The sequence below is a fragment of the Rissa tridactyla genome, chromosome 1 (genome assembly GCF_028500815.1).
Source record: "Rissa tridactyla isolate bRisTri1 chromosome 1, bRisTri1.patW.cur.20221130, whole genome shotgun sequence".
In the NCBI taxonomy this organism is placed as follows: domain Eukaryota; kingdom Metazoa; phylum Chordata; class Aves; order Charadriiformes; family Laridae; genus Rissa; species Rissa tridactyla.
The window spans coordinates 21,482,067-21,503,730 of record NC_071466.1 but is presented as its reverse complement, the minus strand read 5'-3'; the positions used below and the strand labels follow the sequence as shown (position 1 = coordinate 21,503,730).

Sequence of the window (21,664 nt, the reverse complement as noted above, 5' to 3'; positions counted from 1 at the left end):
ATCATGGCCCTCTCCCTTCTGATGAAGCCGTTGGGGAAGCAGGGAGCAAATACATAAAGTATGCGACAAAGCAGAGGAATCAAACCCCGGTCTCAGACACCTGGATTTTATCTATGCAGGATAACTTATTTATCAAGTAAAATTTTAACAGGATACTCTCATTTTTTCCAACAATGAATTATGCAGAGCTATTGCATTTCAGGTACTCTTTGCAAATCCAAATTTTTAATGCCACTTCCTCCTTCTCCTTTTTTCTATTCACAGTCAAAAACCCTAAGTATAACCAATGTTGATACAGCAAATGATGTAATTCTCATGGCCCTGCAGCAGCTGGGAATTAACGTAAGTCCTTGCACCAGTTTTAATGAGTCTTTTTGTAGTCGCTTTTAGTAATCAATTCTTCTCTTGCACTTTTTCCAAGTTTTAGGATATGAACATTAATTAAATCCTTTATCATAGTAATTCAGTGTTATTGAAATGAAGCAAAAGTGCCTTGTTAATATATGGACCTCCAGAGATCATCAAGTTTCTTAAAAGTTTTTAATAAGTCTCTCATCCCTGTAAGGGATCCGTCATGTTTGAAGTCGCTTTTGAATCTGTTTTGCTGATGCCTAACAGGATATCTTGACACAAGAAGTGAGAGTTTGATACAGCTCCTTTTGCATACTTCAGTGTGAACAGGAAACCTACTGACCTGCTTGTTAGTTGGTTTCAAAATGTGCAAACGTGCATGATCGGCTGTGTCCCCAGATTACAAGTACAAGCACTGCTCTCAAGTGTCCAAATCAGTCACTCTAAATATCCACGGACCTTTAGTGTTATGCGAGATGTGAATGTAACTGAGTGATTGCACAGAATCTGAATGCACACAATTTAAGCAATGTCCTGAATCCGTTTTGGAAAAGGGCTTTTAGAAGACTTACAGTAATGCAGGGTAGTGCACCAAGTAGATGCAGCGATTCCTAGTAGCTCAAGTGCTGCCCCTTTGCTCTAAACCAGGCAATGTAGTGCCTCAGGTGTAGTAACGAATCAGTGCCAGGGACAAGAATTCTGGCTCCCTTACTCTGTTTCTCTCATTGTTTTACATTGTGGCTCCAACCAACACCAATGGTCATAGAAGCTCCTGGGTGACAGCTTTTTAACTGGCCTGTCAGTCTGCTGTTTGGGTAACAAGATTTTTTAAAATGTCTTACTCTTGATGCATGTGTTGATCTCATTGCATGGAATCTGACAAGTCTTTCCTTACCACAGCCCTGAGTGTGAAGAGTCAATATGACCAAAATGCCACTCTTGTGCTTCACTGGGGCTTCTGGAGAGCCCTAGCGAAAATTGGAGTAACCTGAGAATTTGCCTTCCCTAGCATTCATTCTGTGTCCAGGGGCTTATTCTGCTAACTTGTTATTTCCCAGGCATAGCAATTTCTTTTTGTCCATCTTGTTATGGCTCAGACATCCCATTTACACCAGGGCTGGGGCTCTGCTCTGAGATCACGATCCACCAGTCTGTCCATTTCAGTAGCCCTGGAGTTGATGGAGGGACTGCAAGGTGAAAAGGATAAGATGTGAGTTAAAATTACGGATTTAATTGCAGATTGTCACCCCCAGTCTGCATCAAAAATCAAGACTCTCTATATATGCTATATTACAACTGCAAGTCTTTATTATTATATGCTTCATTTTTACCGATTTTTTGGGTGTCATTTGCGCGTCCTCATTTTGTGTACAGAAAAAACAACAAAATGGTAGTGTTGGAAGAGAATATTTTGTTTGAGACGAGCAGGAGGAGGAGCTGGTTAGGTTTCAGCTTTGTGCTCTTTTGTATGTATCACAATCAAGCCTTTCCTCCTCTTTACATTTTTATTTTGAGTGGAAAAAGAATGAAAGCCATCTGAAAGATGTAAAATCTTGCCTGCAGAATTATTTGCCCAAGTAATATACTACATTTTTTCACTGCATCTTCATAGCATAAAGCCTTTTTCATTAGAGGCGTAAGATTAGCAATAAAATCAAACAAGTTAAATAAATTAAGCTGTAGCCTGTGTATCAATCAAGCACCCAACCCCCTTGTAGGATTGTTCTGACTGCGAGGATACTTTTCCTCCTGTGCTGTCATGAGGTTTTTTATTTATGTCCAGAGAGAACCACTTGAAAGGAGCTCTACGACTTTTCAATGGCAATTATAAAAACTACATTTCACATGTTGCGTGATTAATGGGGCTATTACTTTGGCTGAGTTCACTCTGGTTTAACGCATCAGGGTTTTTCCCTCTGTGGTTTCTCTGGTAAAATGACAACTAGTTCGTGCAAAATGGCATTGATCATCTGTTCCAAATTACCAAGTGGGGCAGAAAGAAGGGCCTTGGGTTTCCCAGCTCTGTAGGCACGCTTGCTGACTTTTCTGGGACAGTCACATTTATACTGACAAATGGCCTCATAAAGCCCATAAAGGACGACATTTGCAATCGAGAGATGAGGAGCCTGCCTCCTGAAACTGCGCCTACCAGCTCTTCCCCTTCCCCTGCTTCCCCTTCACACCAACGAACCCTTTCATATATATATCTAAAAGGAAAAGTAAATACCCTTTCTTGTGCTCCTCAGCTGTATTTATTTGCTCCTGGCTGCTTGCCCTGAAGCATCAGAGATGTCTCCAAAGTCTATTTATTTTCCTTCTGCCCCCTGCTAGCTAACTTAACAGCAGTGCTAATATGGGCCAGAAAGCTCTGTCAGTCAGAGAGCAAACTGTGAAGGCTTTTATGGAGTGTATCAGCATTACACCAGGTGCGTGCGGCAAGTAGAAAGAGTCTCAAGAGCTTTGGGGACACTGAGTGAAGGTCCAGACAATGCAGGATAGTAGGCAATTCTCTTTAAAAGGAGATAGGATTTAATTTCAGAGCTTAATAAATAAAATAAATACTGTCATGAGGCATTTACCACCTTTTGTAGCCAGAAAACTTATTTAGCAGTGTCACTGAAAAGGGATTTTAGGTACAATAGATCACTTTTCATGCAGTGTATTTATCCACTTGCTATTACCTTTTGTCCTGAGAGTGGTTTATATTAAATGTCATTCTTTTTTTCTCTATTGTCTCACCATTATATCTGAAATAATGTACTATTCTTCAGTTAAACTGCAACATTGACTTGTATATTTATGCTACGGGCAATATTTAGATTTGCTTTCAAATCAGAGATTTTACACAGCTCTTCCCAAAGATGTTCACATTTTCCAGTCCTCTGGAAATTGTCGTCTTTGATGTAAATTTATCCTCTCCACTGTAAATTTCAAAAGAGGGCTCAGCAGTCTTAAAACACCATCCAGTGCTCCCAAGCCCTTCCACACAAAAGGGCTGCACAAAAGGGCTGACGGCAGCCCTGTGAGGAGATTTTGGGGCAGCGCTGAGTGCCAGGAGCCCCTTGGGTGCCATCCTCACCTTGGCATCATCAGTGCAGGCTCAGGTCTCCGGTGAAGGTGCCCCTGCCCTGCTCTCCAGTGCAGGGCATGGGATTCTGTTGTTTGGCAAGCCTGAGCTCCTTCTGCTTAGAGGGAACGTAGAGGAGCTGGGAGAGAGCAGAGCAGAGGTCTCCGGTGTGAGGCTGGAGGTGCCTGTGTGCCAGAGCGCGTCCTGGAGGATGCAGTTACCCTGGTTCTCAGGACAGAGCTGAAGGGTCACCTTAGCTCACAGGAACTGCCCGCTGTCTGCCACATGCTCTGCAGCCAGGCCTCCGCTTCATGCTGCTTATCTGTAATCTCTCCAGGGGATCAGACCTGTCTCTTCTTGGGGTTGGGTGCTGCTCAGCGCCGGTGGGGAGAAGTGGGGCACAGAAGGGCTGGGGGCCAGGAGCAGCACCTGGGGCAGGAGGTCCCCTCCATGCTGGGGACTGCCTCATTTCCAGCCTCCTGGCAGCGGGGAGGCATGCAGGCCAAGGACTGGCTCAGCCACATGGCATGGGGAGCTCGCGTCGCTAATGCATTGGTCTGTCCTCAAAAGCAATCCTGAGTCCTGGCAGTCTGTGACCTCCATCCCTCTGTTTCCAGGAGCACTGAAAGAACTGGGGCAAATCTCACCCTTTTCCTTCAGAAAGGACAGGTTCCTGCCCCTCTCACTGCTCAGAGCTAGACCCTGGTCACCTAAATCACATTGCACATAACAGACACAATTCAGAAGCTTTGCTGGTGGCAAATTTGGGCACTACAGGAGTAAAAGGGGTTCTTTTGACCCCACTGGCAAGGTGCAGAATACCCTTATATTGTGAGGAACCTAACACAAACCTGTTCTTAATGGCTGGCAAACTTATTCTTAATTTTGGTTTTAAAGGGCTCCGAAAAAGACTACAAGCTGTGGGTGATTTCAGGAAGAGAAGATGCTCCTTACCCTCTTATTGGTAAGTTCTTGATACGATTTTGTTTTTCAACATTCACTCAGTTTCTAGTGCTGAAGGAAGCAAGAAATACAGAGAAGACCGAAGTGCAGTTCCTCTTTTGTTTTGTTTTGTTTTTCCCGTTTTTTCTCTTACTTCCCTGTCACGCAAGTTTGCCTATTTGGGGAGCTAGTCAGATGCTTATCCTTTGTCTTGAAGAGCAATTGTCTGCTTGTGTCACTTAGAGGTTGAAAAAGTTCATTTATTTCTGCCCCAATTTTGCTGCATGACCCTCGGTCTTTCTACAAAGTCAGCTGCTCCACTCACTCACCTCTTCTCCTGGAGCTGGTCCAGCTTTACCATATTTCTTCCTACACTTCCATAACATTGTTTACTCCCCTCCTCAGCAAAACTCAGCAGAGTTTTGAGAAATGTTCTGTTCTTCCACAATTCAAGTTAACTGATTCAAGAGGTCCTTTCCAATCCTGTGTTTCTCTTACTGGCTGACAGCTCCCCTCTGATTAGGAGTAAATTATTGCTTATTCACTTTCTGAAATGCTTTCCGAAACATTTCCTCCCCAGGAATCGACCCAAAGCTCAGAAGTGATTGGATGGAGTGATTTGATTTTGGCCCATGATTCACTGAGAACAAATCCCTTCCTGTTATTAAGAACCTTTCCCTGTAGAAGCCCAGCATTACTTGTGCTGTATGAGTTCACAGATGATTAGAACGAGAAAGATCTGTGGATTTTCTGTTTTTCTCCTGCAAATCTAACCCCAGTAAATCTTAGCATTCCTTCTTAAAGCAGCCTTAGCTACAAATGCTTTGCTGGAGTCAGACAACATTAATATTTATACAATGTCTAAGTTGTGCACCCTATAGACAGTGCAAACTATTTTGTCTTTGAAACATACCAGACTTTGTCTTTCTGATTATTATGTGTAGCTTCTTCAGAGAAAATCACAGCTATGGTTTTAAACATAGAACCAGAGAATTCAGAAATGGGAAAGGCCTTTCTAGTTGATTGACTCTCTCACTGCAAATTCAAGTTAGAATCCTTGGAAAAGAAGAATCTGATATAAAACTGATGCTGTTCTTGATATTTAGGCAAAGGTTTATTGGATAAGGACAGCTTTTATCATAGGTAGACATCAGAAGTTTGACTGTGCTTCAGCTTCACGCTACCTATAATCTCAAATAACATCTCTCCCCTATCAGTGTTCAAGTCTAAGTGCAAATTAATTAAAACATCTTAACATTGCGCCCATATTTAATGTATTTCAACTGCCAGGTCTCTAGACAAGTCCAAAAAATATCTTCCTGGTGGCATTTTTGAAAGCTTCTCCAGAAATGAATTGCCTCTGTGTAGTCCCCAAAGATGCTGGTTAATGCTGAGCATAGCTCATTTGCATTAGCCCTATGATTAACGTTTCCTTCCTGTTTCAGCCTCAGACGGGAACCATAATTGTGTCTCATTTGACTGAGTTGATGGCTGTGCATGGAGAGGGAGGGAAGATCACTTTCACACTGGATTTTTTGGTTTTGCATGCTCAGCAAAAATTTGACAGATGACTGCTCCCAAAATCTCATTTCTTGCCAGAACCACGTGAGCAACCAGTAGCTAAGCTTCAGTGTCACAAGTAAAGCAGTAGAAAGAATAAACACTGAATTGAGAAATTATCACTTGTATTTTTTCTGGTGGTCTTTTGTGTGATGCAGCTGTAATAGGTCTGATTTTACTTTTATGCCTGTTTAACTACAGTGAACACAGTAACTCCATATCTGCCAGTGTATGATTTATGCCAGTGTAAATATGCAGAAAAGCGTCAATTCTGAGAGTACTGAGAGAGAAAGTGCCGCAGGCCAGCATGCAAAATCTGCTTTTCCTCCAAGGCAGATGGAGTTTTGCAAGTCCCCAGTCAATCCAACACAGATTATTATGATTTGTCTTTGAACAGGACATGAGTATCCCTTTGGAATTAAAATGAGCCACATTCGCGACGCTATGCCCCATGGATCAAAGCACTGTGCCTGCCCCCGGCAGCTTCAGGGGTCCTTCTTGACGGAGCAGCTGCCCCAGGAGCTGCAGTGCCAGTTTGTGCTGAAGCCTAGCCGCCTGGCTGTGTGCCAGCAGCTGAACGGTACGTGCCCCGCTTGCCCCAGCATCGTTCGCCCACAGCCCCGCTGCCTCCCAGGCTCTGCTGTTGAAAGCGAACAGGCTGGGATGGAGGGGGCTGGTGGAAAGCAAAGAGGAACACGCAGATGGACCTTTCCAGCTGCACAGGGGGGTTTGCAATGTAGCTCTCCCTGATTTGAGTGTGCTGTTGTATGTGTGTCATCTTTGTGAGTTATGTTTTGACAAGCTGTCTGTCAAATGGTTGTTCTAAAACCAGCATAAGAAAGACAAGATCTCTCCCCTGCAATTTTTGTAAGTCTATTAGCTGAGCTTCTCTCTGCAGCCCTTGCCGTGCTCTGTAACAAGGGAGGTTTTACAGTTCAGGAGTCAAGGCTTGACTTCAGCACAGAATTCCCATGCAGCGTTTGTCAGCATCCTTTATCTCAACAAGGTACTTAGGACTGTACACCTGCCTCACTGGGACCCTCACGTGGCAAAGCTTCGGCATGTACTTGAGTACCTAGATGAAGTGAGCAAATGCAACTTCTTTATTTCAATTCTCTTTGAGTAAAATGAATACAGTAATATTTTCTTCAGCCTTTGGCTTTGATGCTGCAAATATATCAGCACCTGCTGTCTGTTTTGTACTCTGTTGTCAGTGATGCAATGACTGCCTACTGCTCATGAGTAAAACAAACAAGGAGATCTTTACAGGATTGGGGCATTAGACTAAAAACTCTGTAGGGCAAGGATGCATCACAGGGTGTGTTTTTATTGTGCTTAACACGCTGGCATACTCGGCTCAATTAGAAATTCTGCCTTACTTCACCACTAATGACCATTTAATAATAAAAATAACATATACACGCTGTTATCCTGTGCACTCCCCAATAGCTAAGATCTCCCACAATATATGAATAAAATCCATTTGTAATGTTTTTAGAAATTAAATATAGTGAGGTTATACCAGTGTCTATTACAAATTATTCCAGAAATTGATTGCATTTTATATAAATCAATTTCCTTTCCACACTCCTTCATCCCCCCTTCCCCAGTAATTTGTATCATATATTACTTCATGGCATATTTTAAGAATGAGGCAATCTAGCAAAGGGGTGTAATTAGGTTTACAGGCCCCGCTTGGCAGCTGACGTTGACTGGCAAGAGAAAATAGAAATGCAAATCAGGCCTGTAAAGTTCTAATGCAGATGTGTTGTCAGCGGTGCTGCGCAAGCCGCAGGAGGGGAGGAGAGGCTGGCTTTGGGGCAGCAAAAGCCTGGGGCAGCCTGCAAGTCATGATCAGGGACTGCGCTAAGTGGGAAAAAGGGGCTTTCAGTCCGTTCGCCTTTCCTGCTTTCATCAGACAAAACCTTTTAAAGTGATGCATAGGTCTGGCCGCTTACAAAACAGATTATCTTGCATACAGTGCTGTGTGTTCCTAACTCTTTCTCACCTATTTCATTTTTGGAAAATGGCAGAGTGTACCTGTGTGCAAGCCAAGGCTATGATGTGGCTTTGGGCTCATCTACAGATCAGCAGGCCAAAATCTGTGCTGTTGTTAGGAAACCACTAGGCACACCACCGCTTACAGGGCAAATTTACAGGGAGTGGCGTCTGTAACCCCACATTTCACTGCCACATGCTGTGCTGTCCTCCCTGCCGTCACTTCCTGCAGCGATATCGCTGTGCTGGGCACGCTGCCCCTTCTGGAGGCAACAAGGGGTAGCTGCCCAGTTGTACCAGCACGCACCATGGTTAGGCAGCTTTGTAGGTGTTGACAGGCAGACATGACTGACAACTGGCCATCACATCAAATAAGTAGCTGCGTGGACGCCGGTTGTGGTGGTGTAGCTGCATCAGCTGTCCTGGCAGGATGGTTAAAAAAAGTACAGAAGAATTTACTGTGTGGAAGAACTGGAGTGTTTCTGTTGCCTGTCCTGCAGCCTTTCAGCACGTAGCAGGAATGGTCACCTACCAGTTAAACATAGCCATTAAGTAATGCTCATGAGCACATGTCTAAAAAGTATTGTACATACTGATTTGCTTAAAGTTTAACTTGAAAGAACTAATTGTTGTCAGTGACTAGGCTGTAATCCAAATTGTTATTTAATTGTCTGTTAAAAGAGAAAACGAAATTTCGACAAGTTGGTCTCAATACAGAAAGGAGGTCTTTGGAAATTGTTTGACAGTTAGGGGTTTGATCAGAAAGGATGCTACACTGTTAAACAGATCTGAGGTTTTATTTAGAATTTTCTGATTAGTTTGCAAGAAGGTGAAATGCCACTTGTATGTCTGGGATACTACCTATGTATAGAAACTCCCTGCATGTAAAATATAAGCAGAATAGACAGGGAGCAGAATGAGCTCTGAGCAAGATCTGCAACCAAAGAAGTATTGCTGTTTTTCTGATTCTGCCCTAGAATAATCCACCAGAACAAGGCCCTGGTGTTTTTGTATGGAAGTACTTCTGCAGAGCAATAATTGGCATCTGTCTTGGCTGAGAGGAGGCTGGACTTCTCCTAATGTTGTAACTTTGCACAGGTTCAAGAAAAGAAAGTGTACCTCCTGCTCTTCTCATCTGCTCTTTACCTCAAGACTTCTCAACCCCCTTAGAAAGGGGGATATGACAAGGATGAGTTTTCTGGTTGTTCAGTGGACGTTAGTTTTGTAAGTGACGTGGCATTTTGTTGCCGTACATCATATGTTGGTTTCTGCCTTGGTATGCTGGAGGACACTTACTAAGATTTCCTTCCTGTCCCAGCAGAGCGCTGCAGTTAATCACAATTACCCCTTGCTCACATTGTCAGTTTGGGCCATGGCTTTTAAGAGTGGAACAAACAGTGAGAGACTAAGAAAAGTTCCTAATTTAAAGACCAATTTTTTCCACTTCTGCTATTCCTTGTTCTCCAAAATAGCATTTCTTCTTAATTTTTACTTCCACTGAGATCTACAGGGTCGCCAGAAAAAAACACCAATTTGTATTTGCCATTGTGTGAAAAGAACTCCAAGTGATGCAAACCATATTCATGTGCTAATATCCAGCTCATCTGAAAGAAAAATTGCCATTTTGAAAGTTATAGGTTAGTTACATTCTCCCAAAACATGATGTGTCAAGTAAAGCCTTAGACACTGCCAAGCTTGTATTTCATGAAGCTTTGGACTGCTTAAAATGTATATCCTCCTTATTATTTTTTATTAAAAGAATTTTTCATCAGGCTTTCACATTCATATGTTCACATTTAGAGTTAAAATGTAACTTTTCATCCTGTAAGCCTCTAATGAAAAGACTTCCACCCATTCCCAAAGGGAGCATGATCTAGAATGGAATGACGTATAATGAAAATCACTATTTGGGCTAAAAAACAAGTGTATTAAAGTATAGAAGAGAAAAATCTGGTATTATACCACAACCCTTAGTTCTGTGAGCCTTGCTTCTACCCTTTGCACTCCACAACAGCAGAAAGCAAAATGTTTGACCAGATTGAAGAACGAGCTAATAGAAAGGTGCACAGTGTAGATAAGCTACTAAATCAAAGCTGACTGGCTTTGAAAACATCTAGAAAAGGAAAAATATATCAGAATAATTTTTTTCTGGTTAGCACTTTCATCATAAACAGTCTCAACCCACCCTTAACAGTAGCCTGTGCTGTTAAGAACCATTTACGCTGTCTTATGTTGAGAAAGGTCATATGAAAAAAGCCCTTTTTGTATCCTAATATCAGCATTTCCTTCTCTGTGCACTGCAAATAGGAGCTTCAATTAGATATCTCATGAAATACATTAAAATAAATGAAGACAAACCAAGCCCATCAGTGTGTTAGCAGCATGCTGAAATGCCATCTGGAAGGCACTGATTAAAGGGCAGGCCATGGTCCGTCCCTGGGCCATGGTCAGCAAATGCTTGGAGCGAGGGCACTAATGATACGCTTGCTTTGAGGGGAAGAGAGCAACATCTCACCCCATTAGTTGATTCTCTGGTGTTACTTGTGGGGAGAGCAGGTGCTCCCCCGCATTGCCAGAGGAACCGGGATGCCTCCGGACATCAAGCCAAGGTGGGGGCAGTGGTGTTTATAGTTTATATATTATTTTTTCCCAAGGAAGGTCTGTGGTTTTGCACCTGTGGATGGGCAATGAGTTATTTAGCACAGTCCAGCTCCGTGTGAAGCTGGTGGGCTGAGGTTTGCCATCCCACACTTAGCAATAAGTGCTGATGCTGTGGTCCAGCAGTGCAGTGCAGATCCTGGTGATCCTCTTAAGAGCGTGGGTAAGGCAGCACATTCTATACACACACACACACACACACAGGTATGCGCATGGTGGATTAGGCTGAGCCGGATGCCAAGGAGTTGGTTGAGTTCATGACATTTTTTCCTTTGAAACCATAGCAACCACCACAAAACAAATACTGGAATTAGAATTGAAATGCATTTCTTCTAATAAACACCTTTCTCTTTTCCCAGACTTAAGCCAAAAGTCATTTAAAAGGAAAAGATCTATCATAAATTGGGCTTTTTGGCGTGGCCCAGGCACTCACTTGGACAATGCACCCCTCTCCTCAACATCTGCTGCTCCTGGGAAGCTCTTTGGCCTCTTGCTAACAGCCATCTGTGAGGATGACAACCTGCCCAAACCCCTCTTGGTGAGTCCTAGGCTCAGGGCTGGCTCTTACAGGGGTGGAATTTCTTTGTGTAGTGAATGAGAACATGGGGACACTTTGTAAACAGGGCACTGGAATTACTGAAGCAGAGAAACCAAAAGGAAACCTCATTTGTGGTTCTCAGCAAGAACTTTGGTTTTTAACATATGCTGTGGTCAGGCCTGGTTAATAGTAAGCAGCTTGAGAAATATATGTGATCGGTCTGCTGCTGTGGACTATTTCTTTTTTCTAGCCCACGCTGTAATGCTGGTTCCCTAATCCTCACTTACGAAGTGTAAATAAATGCCATGTTCGCACATACTTTTTAAACCACTCCCAAGATCTCTGTAAAATCCCCAACTCCATAAATGTGGCATCTACTGTCCCATATAGACAGCCCACGCGTGTGTACAAACGCTACTTGCCCTTAAGTAGACAGTTTCAGTGCCTTTCTTGAAGGCATCCAAGGACAGGCAAGCACTTTGGGTCCTCATTTTTGATCTGACAGCACCACTGCAAAAAAAGGTGGGCAGACAAAGGCTGCAGGAGCATCTTTTCGTCCTGTCTCAAGGGAGTGCTAGTGCTGTGGGTGCTCTCCAAACCCATCCAAGAATATGAAAAAGGTAGTCTTAGAGCGCAGTCCTAGCCATAATTAAGGCAGAACGTGTGGCATTTTTGGTCAGGACTGAGGGCTGCCCTGTTACTGATGCAGCGATTGAAATCTTTACAGATGGGGGGTGAGCTCTGGGCCCCTTGTCCTAACAGCCTGACTTTCGGCTGGAACAACTGGCGAGAACCCCACTGAAATCAGCGGGATTACACCAGTTTACAGGAAGAGATGGTTTGTCTCCTGAACTTGTTCTCGATGTGCAGTTTTATCGCTGCCTGAATAGTGAATCATACCAGGACTTTTCAGGTCTTTTAATAGTGTGGGTTTGTTATTTTCTTTTCAGGCGGAAGTGTACATTTTTATCATTTAGGTTATTTAGATAAGCCCTTCAGAGATGAACTGTGTAAGAACCTGGTCTCTCATACTTTTTGTCTGAGACATAAGCCAATTCATAAGCTGCATTTCAGAAATTTCTCCAAAACATAAATATTAGTAAATTTTTATCTGAAAAAAGCCAAACTTACTAAGCACAGAATCACAGCTTGGTAGACTTTGTGCTTTGAATCTTAAACACTGTGGGTTTGTGCCACAAAATATAACTTACTTTTGATTTCATGCAGCATCTCTAGAGAATGGAATCCTGCGTCTGAGGGACTGTGTGGGATTTACCTGCAAGAGAAGGAAAATATCAGGGATGAATGCTGCAGGCATGTTTGATATCTCTGCTTCAGAGCTTCAAACTTGCTTTTACAGCTGTAGGGCTCTCTTTTAGCCATTGCCACGCTGGATTGTCTTATACCATTGGCTTCATTCATGTAATTTTGTCTGGGTTGACTACTTCAAGACGGGCTTTCCAGTTTTATCTTGTGGATATTTTATTCAAAATATATTTTTGAAGCATTTGTTCATGCAGTAAGATCCTGTGCTGTGGGACTCAGCCTGTTTTGACAGCAGAGCTCTGAATCCCTGCAAAGAAAATGGAAATGCTGACACAAATCCTGCTGTCATGAAAGGTGCTCCTCCAAAGTGTCTGCACTTACATGAATGCTTGGCTTTCAACTTCTGCAAGAGTGAGAAAGAAATGTTAAAGAAGAAAAGTAAAAATAATAGTTTCCATTAGACTCATTTGCATTGCTGTGTGTCAGGAAGGACCTACCTTACAGCCCAGACTAGGAAAGTCACCAAAAGCCAGTGCTCAGCCATTACTGTTACGGTAACTTGGTTTAATGATGACAGACTCTCCCCGAGTGTCCATTTTCTTGCCATTTCTTGTGATAACTCGGTCCTGTGTGCATTCAGGTAATTCCAGAGAACGTCTGTCTGTGTTTCCCCCTCGGAAGAGACAAACATGACACATTCCACATCACTTGGAGGAGGCCTGGGGAGAGGTGACCAGCATGTCTGAGACATGAGGAAGGGATCTGCTTGTTTTTTCTTCCCTTTTAAATATCTCACGTAGTGAGCTGCCTACCTGTTTACTCTTTTGCAGCCTTGTTGGCTTCAGAGGGGCCATAAGCCAAGCTTTAGCCCCCTCTGGGTGACCTCCCAGGTGGGAACACCATGCCCCAGAGGTGGTCCCACTAACAGCCCTGAGCTGCTTGCAGAGTGTGATACTTCTCACAAGAAGTAACAAAAGGGTAAAAATCTGATTCTGATTTGCTGTAGAAGTGCAGATAGATATCAACAAACAAAGCACTTTCCAGATTAGATAAAATCTCATTTTTTTCAGACATCGGGCATGGAACAGAAGTCTTCGTCTCTCGTCGATGATAATAATAAACACACTGATGATCAGTGAGGGTTTCATATCTTCCTGCAAGGTGGTGTCCGGCTGAGGCCACTGTCAGATGCAGAGCTTTGGATTGGGTAGACCACTCTCCTTTTCCCATACCGCATTGCTTATATATTTATATGACTTGGCTAAAACTTGCACAGATCCTGGAAGATCATGCAAGAGGTTAGTGCTGAGCAGTGGCAGCACAGTGTTTCTGAGGGGATGTTTTCTAAAATCAGAGCCCCAGATCACAGCTTTGCTGCACAGTTTGGCATGGTTTGGAGGGTGAGCCTTGACTTGTGTTTGATTTGTGAGGCTTTTTAGGACTCAGAGGTTTTCATCTGCAGCAAAACTACATTTTAATGGCACTAGACAATAAAATACATTTCTGAGAAAGCATCTCTGCCCTTTACTTTTGTTTAGGACATGCTTTCCCTCCTTTACCAAGAGGGCCCTTCCACCGAGGGTATATTCAGACGCTCTGGAAGTGCAAAAACCTGCAAAGAGCTCAAGGAGAAGCTTGATTCAGGCGCTGAAGTGGACCTAGCCTGCGAATCCATATTTGTGACAGCATCTTTGTTTAAGGTATGTGAAGAACGTTCCTTTCCCCATTTTTGGCTGAGAGCAGCGCAGATCCCAGGCACAAACAAGTAGGACTTTTCCCCAGGGACAGGCCCAAAGAGGACTTGGTGGGCTGAATTGAGAAGAATGAGCTGGCACATTAACGTTGAGAGGATCTCCAAAAGAGGCTACCACTGAATCAGGACGGGGAAGAGGACTAGCCAGCTTGTGTTGCTGCCAGCTTTCCTGAGGTCTCAGCTACAACCTGGTCCTGTTATGCCCTTTATCTCTGCTTATAGTCAATGAAATACTAGAAAGGCAGGTTTGCAGAGCTGTTTCCTTACTTGTCAGTAATACCTACACTGCAGACCCTAGTGAATGTAGTGTTGCCCAAAATATTTGGATTAATTTTTCCATGCATTATCTTTTCTTACAGACTCGTATGTTAAAAACAACGTTCCTTGTGCAAAAAGCATCCCAAGCCTTCAGTAAAATTTCAGCTACAAGGGACATCAGCCAATTTCTTTTCACATTTTAGTACAGTGCATCTGTTTATGTGTAGTTGTTGCTTAAAAGAAAGAGTAATCTCCATTCTCAAGCAAGCATTGCCTCAGTAGAATGTTTTTATTGCAGATAGCCATTCCTCTTGCATGCGAGAGGTTTTCATGGGTGAGACTTACACAATTACTTTCCTACTGGTGGATTTAGGGATTGATTAGGGGAAGGAAGGTAGGGGTGCCTTGGAGTGCTTATGGTCTGGTGGTATTGGAGCTTGTCAGCTAAGGAGACGAAACGGGGACTACAGATGAAGTTAAGTGATAAGTAAAGACAGACATAATGCAGCATCAAAATAACTGGTCCCACTGCAGATTTTTTAGTTCAGCAATAGCAGATGAAGCATCCAAATACCCCTATTTTGACAGGAAAGGGTGAGGAAAGGGCAGGAAAATATTCACTTTAAGCATAATCCAAAGTACTTCTTTATCTCAGATGATTTTCTGCTGGTTTTGGTTGCTGTGTGGAACAAGGTGCTTGTCAGCTAGTGCTGTCCCATTGATACATCCTGTTGTATCTGCATGTCTTATTCCTACTCCCTCCTGTGCTCCAGAACAGCTGTTCACATGTTTTGTTCTTCTTTTCTCTTGATAAGGATTTTCTTCGCAACATCCCAGGCAGCATTTTGTCATCCCAGCTATGTGATAAGTGGGTCTCTGTGATGGATCAAGGAAATAATGAAGAGAAGATAAAAAGCATCCAAAGGTAGAGTTACTTATATTCTCTTTATTCTTTTCCTATAAATTTATATCTCAGAGTGCAGAATCGCAAATATTCAACTTACAACTTAAAATTAATTTTTTAAAAAAATATCTGTGTATATGACAGAGCATTCAAACTTACATATATACTTAAACAATTGCCTGTATGGGACAATTTTCTGACTCTCTTTTGTCCTGCTTTTCTGCCTTTTGTGGATACCAGTAAATAAATAAAATACCCTTTCATGAAAAAAAAAAAATTATAGTATTTATAAATACGCTGTCCAAGATCTGGATTTCTGCCTGATAATGAAATGCAAAATCATCTGCAGGGAACTTCGGGGTCCTGGGTGAAAGGGTAGCTGAAATCAGTTCCTAATCTATTCCCTCTCATTCATCTCAAATGTTAGTGACCATTTTGAAGCCAAGAGGGAATTGTAAATGAAGTACTGGAGTGTAGTGACAAGGGAAGTCTCCACCCTTGCAGGTGATATAAAGCAAAAAGTGGGCAAAGTTTATGTCATGAGAAACAGAGCTCTGTACACTAGCTGACCTCACGCATACTTACATACATACATTCTTATGGCAACTAGACGGCATGGAGTGAAAACTGAACTGTTTGGTTAAGTGAATAGTGAATTATCAGGCAACTTAGGTGAAATACAGTTTCATGTCATACGTTGTACTTGGTTTCTTAGTTTGACAGAGTGTAATTTTGTGTTAGAGTGTTTTCTGTCCTCCCAGAAAACTGTTCAGAGATGTGTCACAGTGAGGGAAAGCAGCCGAGCAAGAACACGTCTTTGACACACTCTGATTTGTTTAGTGGACCATGTTACCCTGTTCTGTATTTTCATTACCTTGACATGTGTGTGTCTATGGAAAATGGTTTTATTTTGTCCAGTCACTAATTTGAAGATTACATTTGTGTATGTTTTCAGGTTAATAGAGCAACTCCCCAGAGCTAATGTTGTTCTCTTACGTTACATCTTTGGAGTACTGCATGGCATAGAAATGCGATCTGAAGAGAACCAGATGAATGCATTTAATCTGGCTATCTGCATTGCACCTAGCCTGCTCTGGCCTCCTGTTTCCTCCACTCCTGATATAGAAAGTGAATTTACAAAAAAGGTAAGAGACACTGCAGTGCAGTAAAAAACCAAATGGACCTTCATCCTGTTCAAACCAGGCTGTTGGTTACAAACATGAAAACAGTCTGTACCTCTTCAGATCAGGACTTGTCCTCTTATCAGGGCTCCAGAAACATTCATCCATCCATTCTCATAATCTGCCTGGAGGAAGGAGGAAGGTGAGAAGATCATAAAGCAATACCCAGTGTCTTAGCAAAGTGCTTCTCTCATCAAAAGGATCTCTGGTTGTGGTGACCTTGGAATAGGAGTAGAAGTGGAAAAGACATAAACAAGCATATATACGGGGACATTTTAGATGGGCCTGGCTGTTTTCCTCAGGCCCGGCAGATCAGAAGAGGAGATCCTGGCTGTCGGGGGGCACATCGTGAATGGGCAGTTTGCTCCCATTCCTCATCTGTATGGTGAGCGTGCTCTGACTGAAATAATGGAAGATCTGACAAGACATCTCTCTCCCATTGTTTTGTTGCAGATTTCTAGTCTGGTACAGTTCCTCACTGAGAATTGCTGCAGGATTTTTGGAGAGGAAATTAACTCCCTCTTTGGAGAAATACTGATGACATGCAAGAGAGAGAACAGCTCAGGTAATACAGATGATTTTTTGATCCTGTTAGACAGCTAAACTCATCCAGCCAAAAGATCGGTATATTCCACAGAAAAATGCTGTTCCCTTTTCATGTGGTGTTCCCAGATAATGCTGTTCTGTATCTTTTGCCCAAAGTATTGGTGATAATCACTGATCCTACTTACCATAGACCTGAACTATGTCACAAAATGCTCTCCCAAAGAATCCCTTGCTCCTATTCCAGTCATCTGAGCCACTATGTTAAAAAACAGAGGGGAGAGAAAACAAAGAAAAAGAAAGAAAAAAAATCTGGAGAAAGAAAAAGAAAGAAAATAATCTGGAGAAGGTTTCTTCTCAAGTCTACAATTTTTGCCCCAGCCTATTTTTTCCCAGAATATCAGGAAGCCAGTGGTCATAATACAGCTGTCACACCATTATATTAGGGTAGGGTTGAAAGCATCTATTCTTCATTACCAAAAGAGAGAGATCTCCAGAGTTTCAGTGGGAAGTGCAGATTTTGCTCCTAGCACAGAAAAATCATGGAACTGGGGACTGAAAATGTCCAACAGACTAGTTGGCAGAGCATTCCAGAATGTTGTTAATGCTCTTTTTCTCTCCAGCCCTGTGATAATGTTGATTTTGACTGGAGTTTTGGGTCTCTCCTTAAAATATTTCTAAAGCAGCGTTTCTGTAAAATAAATTCTGTCACAGTTGGCCTGTACTGAAAGTGGTGATGGCACTTGCTTCGGCATGCCAGACTGACTCAGTGTGGCTGTCCCGAACTCCTTATGCTCTGCCTTCAGTGAAATTTGGTGAAATCCTGTGAAATTTGGCCTGTCTCCTTCCCAAGAGTGGAAGCACGTGGGATCTGCCGTGCTGGAATGTGCTGGGACTGAAAGCTCAGACCCACGATAGGTTACGGCAGCTGAGCAAGTTTCCAGACCTGCACTGAGGCATGGTGACTGCTCATGCGTGAGCTCTGTCTCCTGCAAATGTGAGATAAGTCAGCTTAGCATAGCCCAGAGCAAAAGAGATTTAATGTAATTCCAATTATCGCATATACAGAACAGGGCCCAGGTGCGTGCTGCTCAGTGGAAATGAGGTGACTGTTTAAACCGAGACTAGAACTTTCTTCATAGTGTTGCTCTTAAAAATATTGTAAGACTATGAAAGCACGAAGTATGCCCTGTTTTCTTCATTCATCTAAAAGAAGGAAAGAAAGATTAAATGTTGCTTTCAATATTCAATAATGAAAAGAAAAATTCAATAAATTACTGATTTAATATACTGTGTGTAAATTCTTGTTTGCAGCTGGGTTACCTACTACTGAAGTTCCCCACTTAAAAAACCAAAACCCAACACAAAAGACCCAAACCATTATTTGTGCCATTATCCTGTGCCTCTTGACTGAACTGCAACTTAGCATTCATTTCAGGTTTTCCATTTCAAAATCAGAGAGTAATTTTTTCTGAAATTATTGGCATTTATGCTTGAAGAATCTTTAAAGGGCGAATGCTCTTGAAAGGAAACGATACTTGCCAAAAAAAAATAATAATGCAGCTGCTTGTCTGCAGGGTGGTGCAGTCACCGATGTATTAACACTTGGTTTGTCCTTGCAGATGCTGCCTCCCTCCATCTGAATGACTCTTCCTACGACAGCCTGGAAAATGAGGCGAACGATGAAGCCGACTCCTCTTCCAGCGACTGGATTAAGAACAGAGATCAGGATAACAGGAGCAGGGAGTCTGTCTTCACTCTGAGCGACGGTGATTCGGAGCAGACGGAGGTAGATGAAATCCAAAGTAAAACCAAATCGAAACAGTTGACGATTTCTGTTGACGTACACCATAAGTTTTCATCACAAGAAAACTCGGAGAACGAGTCTCTCTGCTCCAACGCCCTGGGCTTCTCTTCAGCAGCTACCTCAGGCACTCTCAAAGCCTTGAGGAGATACAGGCGCTCCTCAGAGCCAGCAATTGGCCTCCTTGCACCCAGCTTTGCCCGCATTCGTGACGGTCATGAGAAGGCAACACGCAAAGCTAGCTGTGACATTGTCCTGTCTCATGAAGACGAAGACTATCTCCGTCAGCTTCGGTCATTGCAGATGGAAGGGCAAAAGCTTATCAATCAGAGCTTGATTATAGGGATTAACGTTGGTAAAAGTGACAACACAAACCAAAACGTTGAAAAGAAAGACTTATCCCATTGCCTCCTGCCTCCAACGCCAGAGGGATTAAATATTTGCTCAGGATTTAGCTCTTCTAGCCTGTCTTCTCCTGCGACGTCTCCGTCTGTGTCGTCGATGAGCTCTCTCGACAGTGCTTTCTCTCAGTTTTCAGACCAATCTGTGTTTACCCCAACTGAAACCTCCTCCCCTTTTGATAGCACTTTTCAGTCACTAAAGAAACACGAAGACACTGCTGCTGAAGCGGCTGATGACTATTTGGTTACACCCACCAAGGTGCCACCATCTCCACAACCTACCGAGGCTTTGGCTGAGGGGGGCTTGCTAGAGCCCAACAGCAGGCCAGTGCCCCTGAAACCTACTGACGGAGTCGACGGCTATTTGATTAAACCTGACATTCAGCCATTACCTCTGAAAGTCGTAGGAAGAGACAGAGTTCATGATCCAAGGTCAAAGAGGAGGTCTAGAAGAGCATTACAGCAATCCAAAGTTTGAAGAGACTGACCAAAGCTTTTTTGCGGAGGAATCTTAACACTTAAAATAAACACCATAAAGAAAATGCCTTTGGTGTTAATGTGTGTTCATTTTAAGTTTAATAACCAGGTTGTTCAAATTTAATTGAGCAGTCCCCAGATTCGCAGGTTTTCCTTTTTTAGGAAACTGTCTGAGTAATGTTCCCACATAAAGCTTTGCAAGAACATTGTAAGAATAATAAAAATTGCTGAAAAGCAAGCAAACAGAAATCTCACGAAAATCTGGAAGGGTCCCAGGAGGTGACTAAGAGCAGCGCCCTGTTCTGTGAGCCCGCCAGGGCAGCGGGGGGCCTGCTGGGCCTCTCCCCTTGACCACTCATGTGTTGAGCCTTGCGGATGTGAGTCCCAGTCCTTTGTGGTTTTGATGTAGCGTGAAAAGTCAGCATAGATTCCATAACTGTGGTATTAAACTACTGTTCTGAAACTGATAGGTATTACCTTCATTGTCCTCCAAGGAATAAGTGTATTGTTTTCTGTATGTTTATAAGGTATGTTCGATAGGTGTAGTTATTTCTTTCACACGTCAAAAGAAAGAAAAAAAAAATAAGCTCAAAAATATGTAAGGAGAAACGCTGAAGCTTGTAAGTAACACCTCGCAACTCTGTGTGTTTCATTTATTGTGCTTCGTTGGCTGTTCTGTTCGTGTTTAAGTTGTGAATAGTTTCTTAACACTGCTGTAAATGGCATTATGTATTATTGCAAGCAGAACACATGTAATTTTATTATGCAGCATCTAAAACATCATATAATATATTAAAAGTAATGCATTATCTAAATGCTTTGAGTTTGTATAATATATCCTGATAAATTTTGCTATTATATATGTTCTGAAAAAAAATGTGTATTTTTGTACTTGCAAAAAACTGCTGCTAATTTTACGAGTTCTGTTTTGTTGTTACAGCACTGGTATTGATGTGTATGCATTCAATGCTATGTATTAAATATTATTTGTTATGTCATAAATTCCATTTATATTCTGTGTAGTTTTTTTTAGGTGTCAGTTCTACAAGCTATTGCTGAAGCAAAAGTCCCAGTGATGCCACTGCAGAGGGCACAGTGAGGGGGGACTGCAGCATTTTTCCTCCTCTTTGGGTGGCATCGTTCATACTGTATGTCGTATCACAGAATCACAGAATCACAGAATGGCAGGGGTTGGAAGGGACCTCTGGAGATCATCTAGTCCAACCCCCCTGCCAGAGCAGGGTCACCCAGAGCAGGTTGCACAGGAACGCGTCCAGGCGGGTTTTGAATGTCTCCAGAGAAGGAGACTCCACCACCTCTCTGGGCAGCCTGTGCCAGTGCTCTGCCACCCTCAGGGTAAAGAAGTTCCTCCTCATGTTTAGGTGGAACTTCCTATGCTCAAGTTTCTGCCTGTTACCTCTTGTCCTGTCACCGGGCACCACTGAAAAGAATCACCTTGTCATCATCTTGTTAACTTTTGTAACTTTGGGAATATTCACACCAATTCCTACCCTTTTGCTCTTCGTCTAGAGAGAGGAGGATGTTTTCAGCGAATGGGGTGAAGTTAACATGGAGGTGGGGATACAGATGATAAGGAGGAGCAGAGAGATCTTTGCTGGTAATAGATACTGGTGTTGGGAGCAAGGAAAAGAGGGGAGCAAGACACTGGGTGAGAGCAAGATTAATACAGGGTTAGAGAGAAGGCAAGAAGGAATGGCAGGGCTGAAGTGAGCACCCCGGGGCCTGTGTGCGTGCACACAATGCTGCTGAAATTGCGTGGGTTCATTCGTTTGCTTTCCGTTTTCAAAAGCCCTCCCCCACCCCAGTTAATACTGGCCAGTACTGGAGTTTCAGCCCCTGTTCCGCTGAACTTCTCTCTGGTAAAGGTGATTATGCTCCTAAGTCACTTCAATTTCCGACGAATGTAAACACTGTCTAGTGCACTAAGCCATTTCCACGTATT

At 42.9% G+C, this 21,664-nt stretch overlaps 1 protein-coding gene across 2 annotated transcripts in view; it reads left to right on the top strand.

The window, feature by feature from the left end:
* Positions 1–20,703, top strand: part of ARHGAP20 (Rho GTPase activating protein 20) — a 61,392-nt gene extending 40,689 nt beyond the window's left edge. For both annotated transcript variants that reach the window (XM_054187944.1, XM_054187945.1), the window contains 9 exons: positions 265–342; positions 4,316–4,382; positions 6,318–6,500; positions 10,936–11,114; positions 13,919–14,080; positions 15,207–15,316; positions 16,251–16,440; positions 16,930–17,041; positions 18,642–20,703. In XM_054187944.1, coding sequence (XP_054043919.1) covers positions 265–342; positions 4,316–4,382; positions 6,318–6,500; positions 10,936–11,114; positions 13,919–14,080; positions 15,207–15,316; positions 16,251–16,440; positions 16,930–17,041; positions 18,642–19,702 — 2,142 coding nt within the window. In that variant the 3' untranslated portion in view covers positions 19,703–20,703. The remainder of the gene's footprint in view (positions 1–264; positions 343–4,315; positions 4,383–6,317; positions 6,501–10,935; positions 11,115–13,918; positions 14,081–15,206; positions 15,317–16,250; positions 16,441–16,929; positions 17,042–18,641) is intronic.
* Positions 20,704–21,664: the final 961 nt, after the last annotated feature.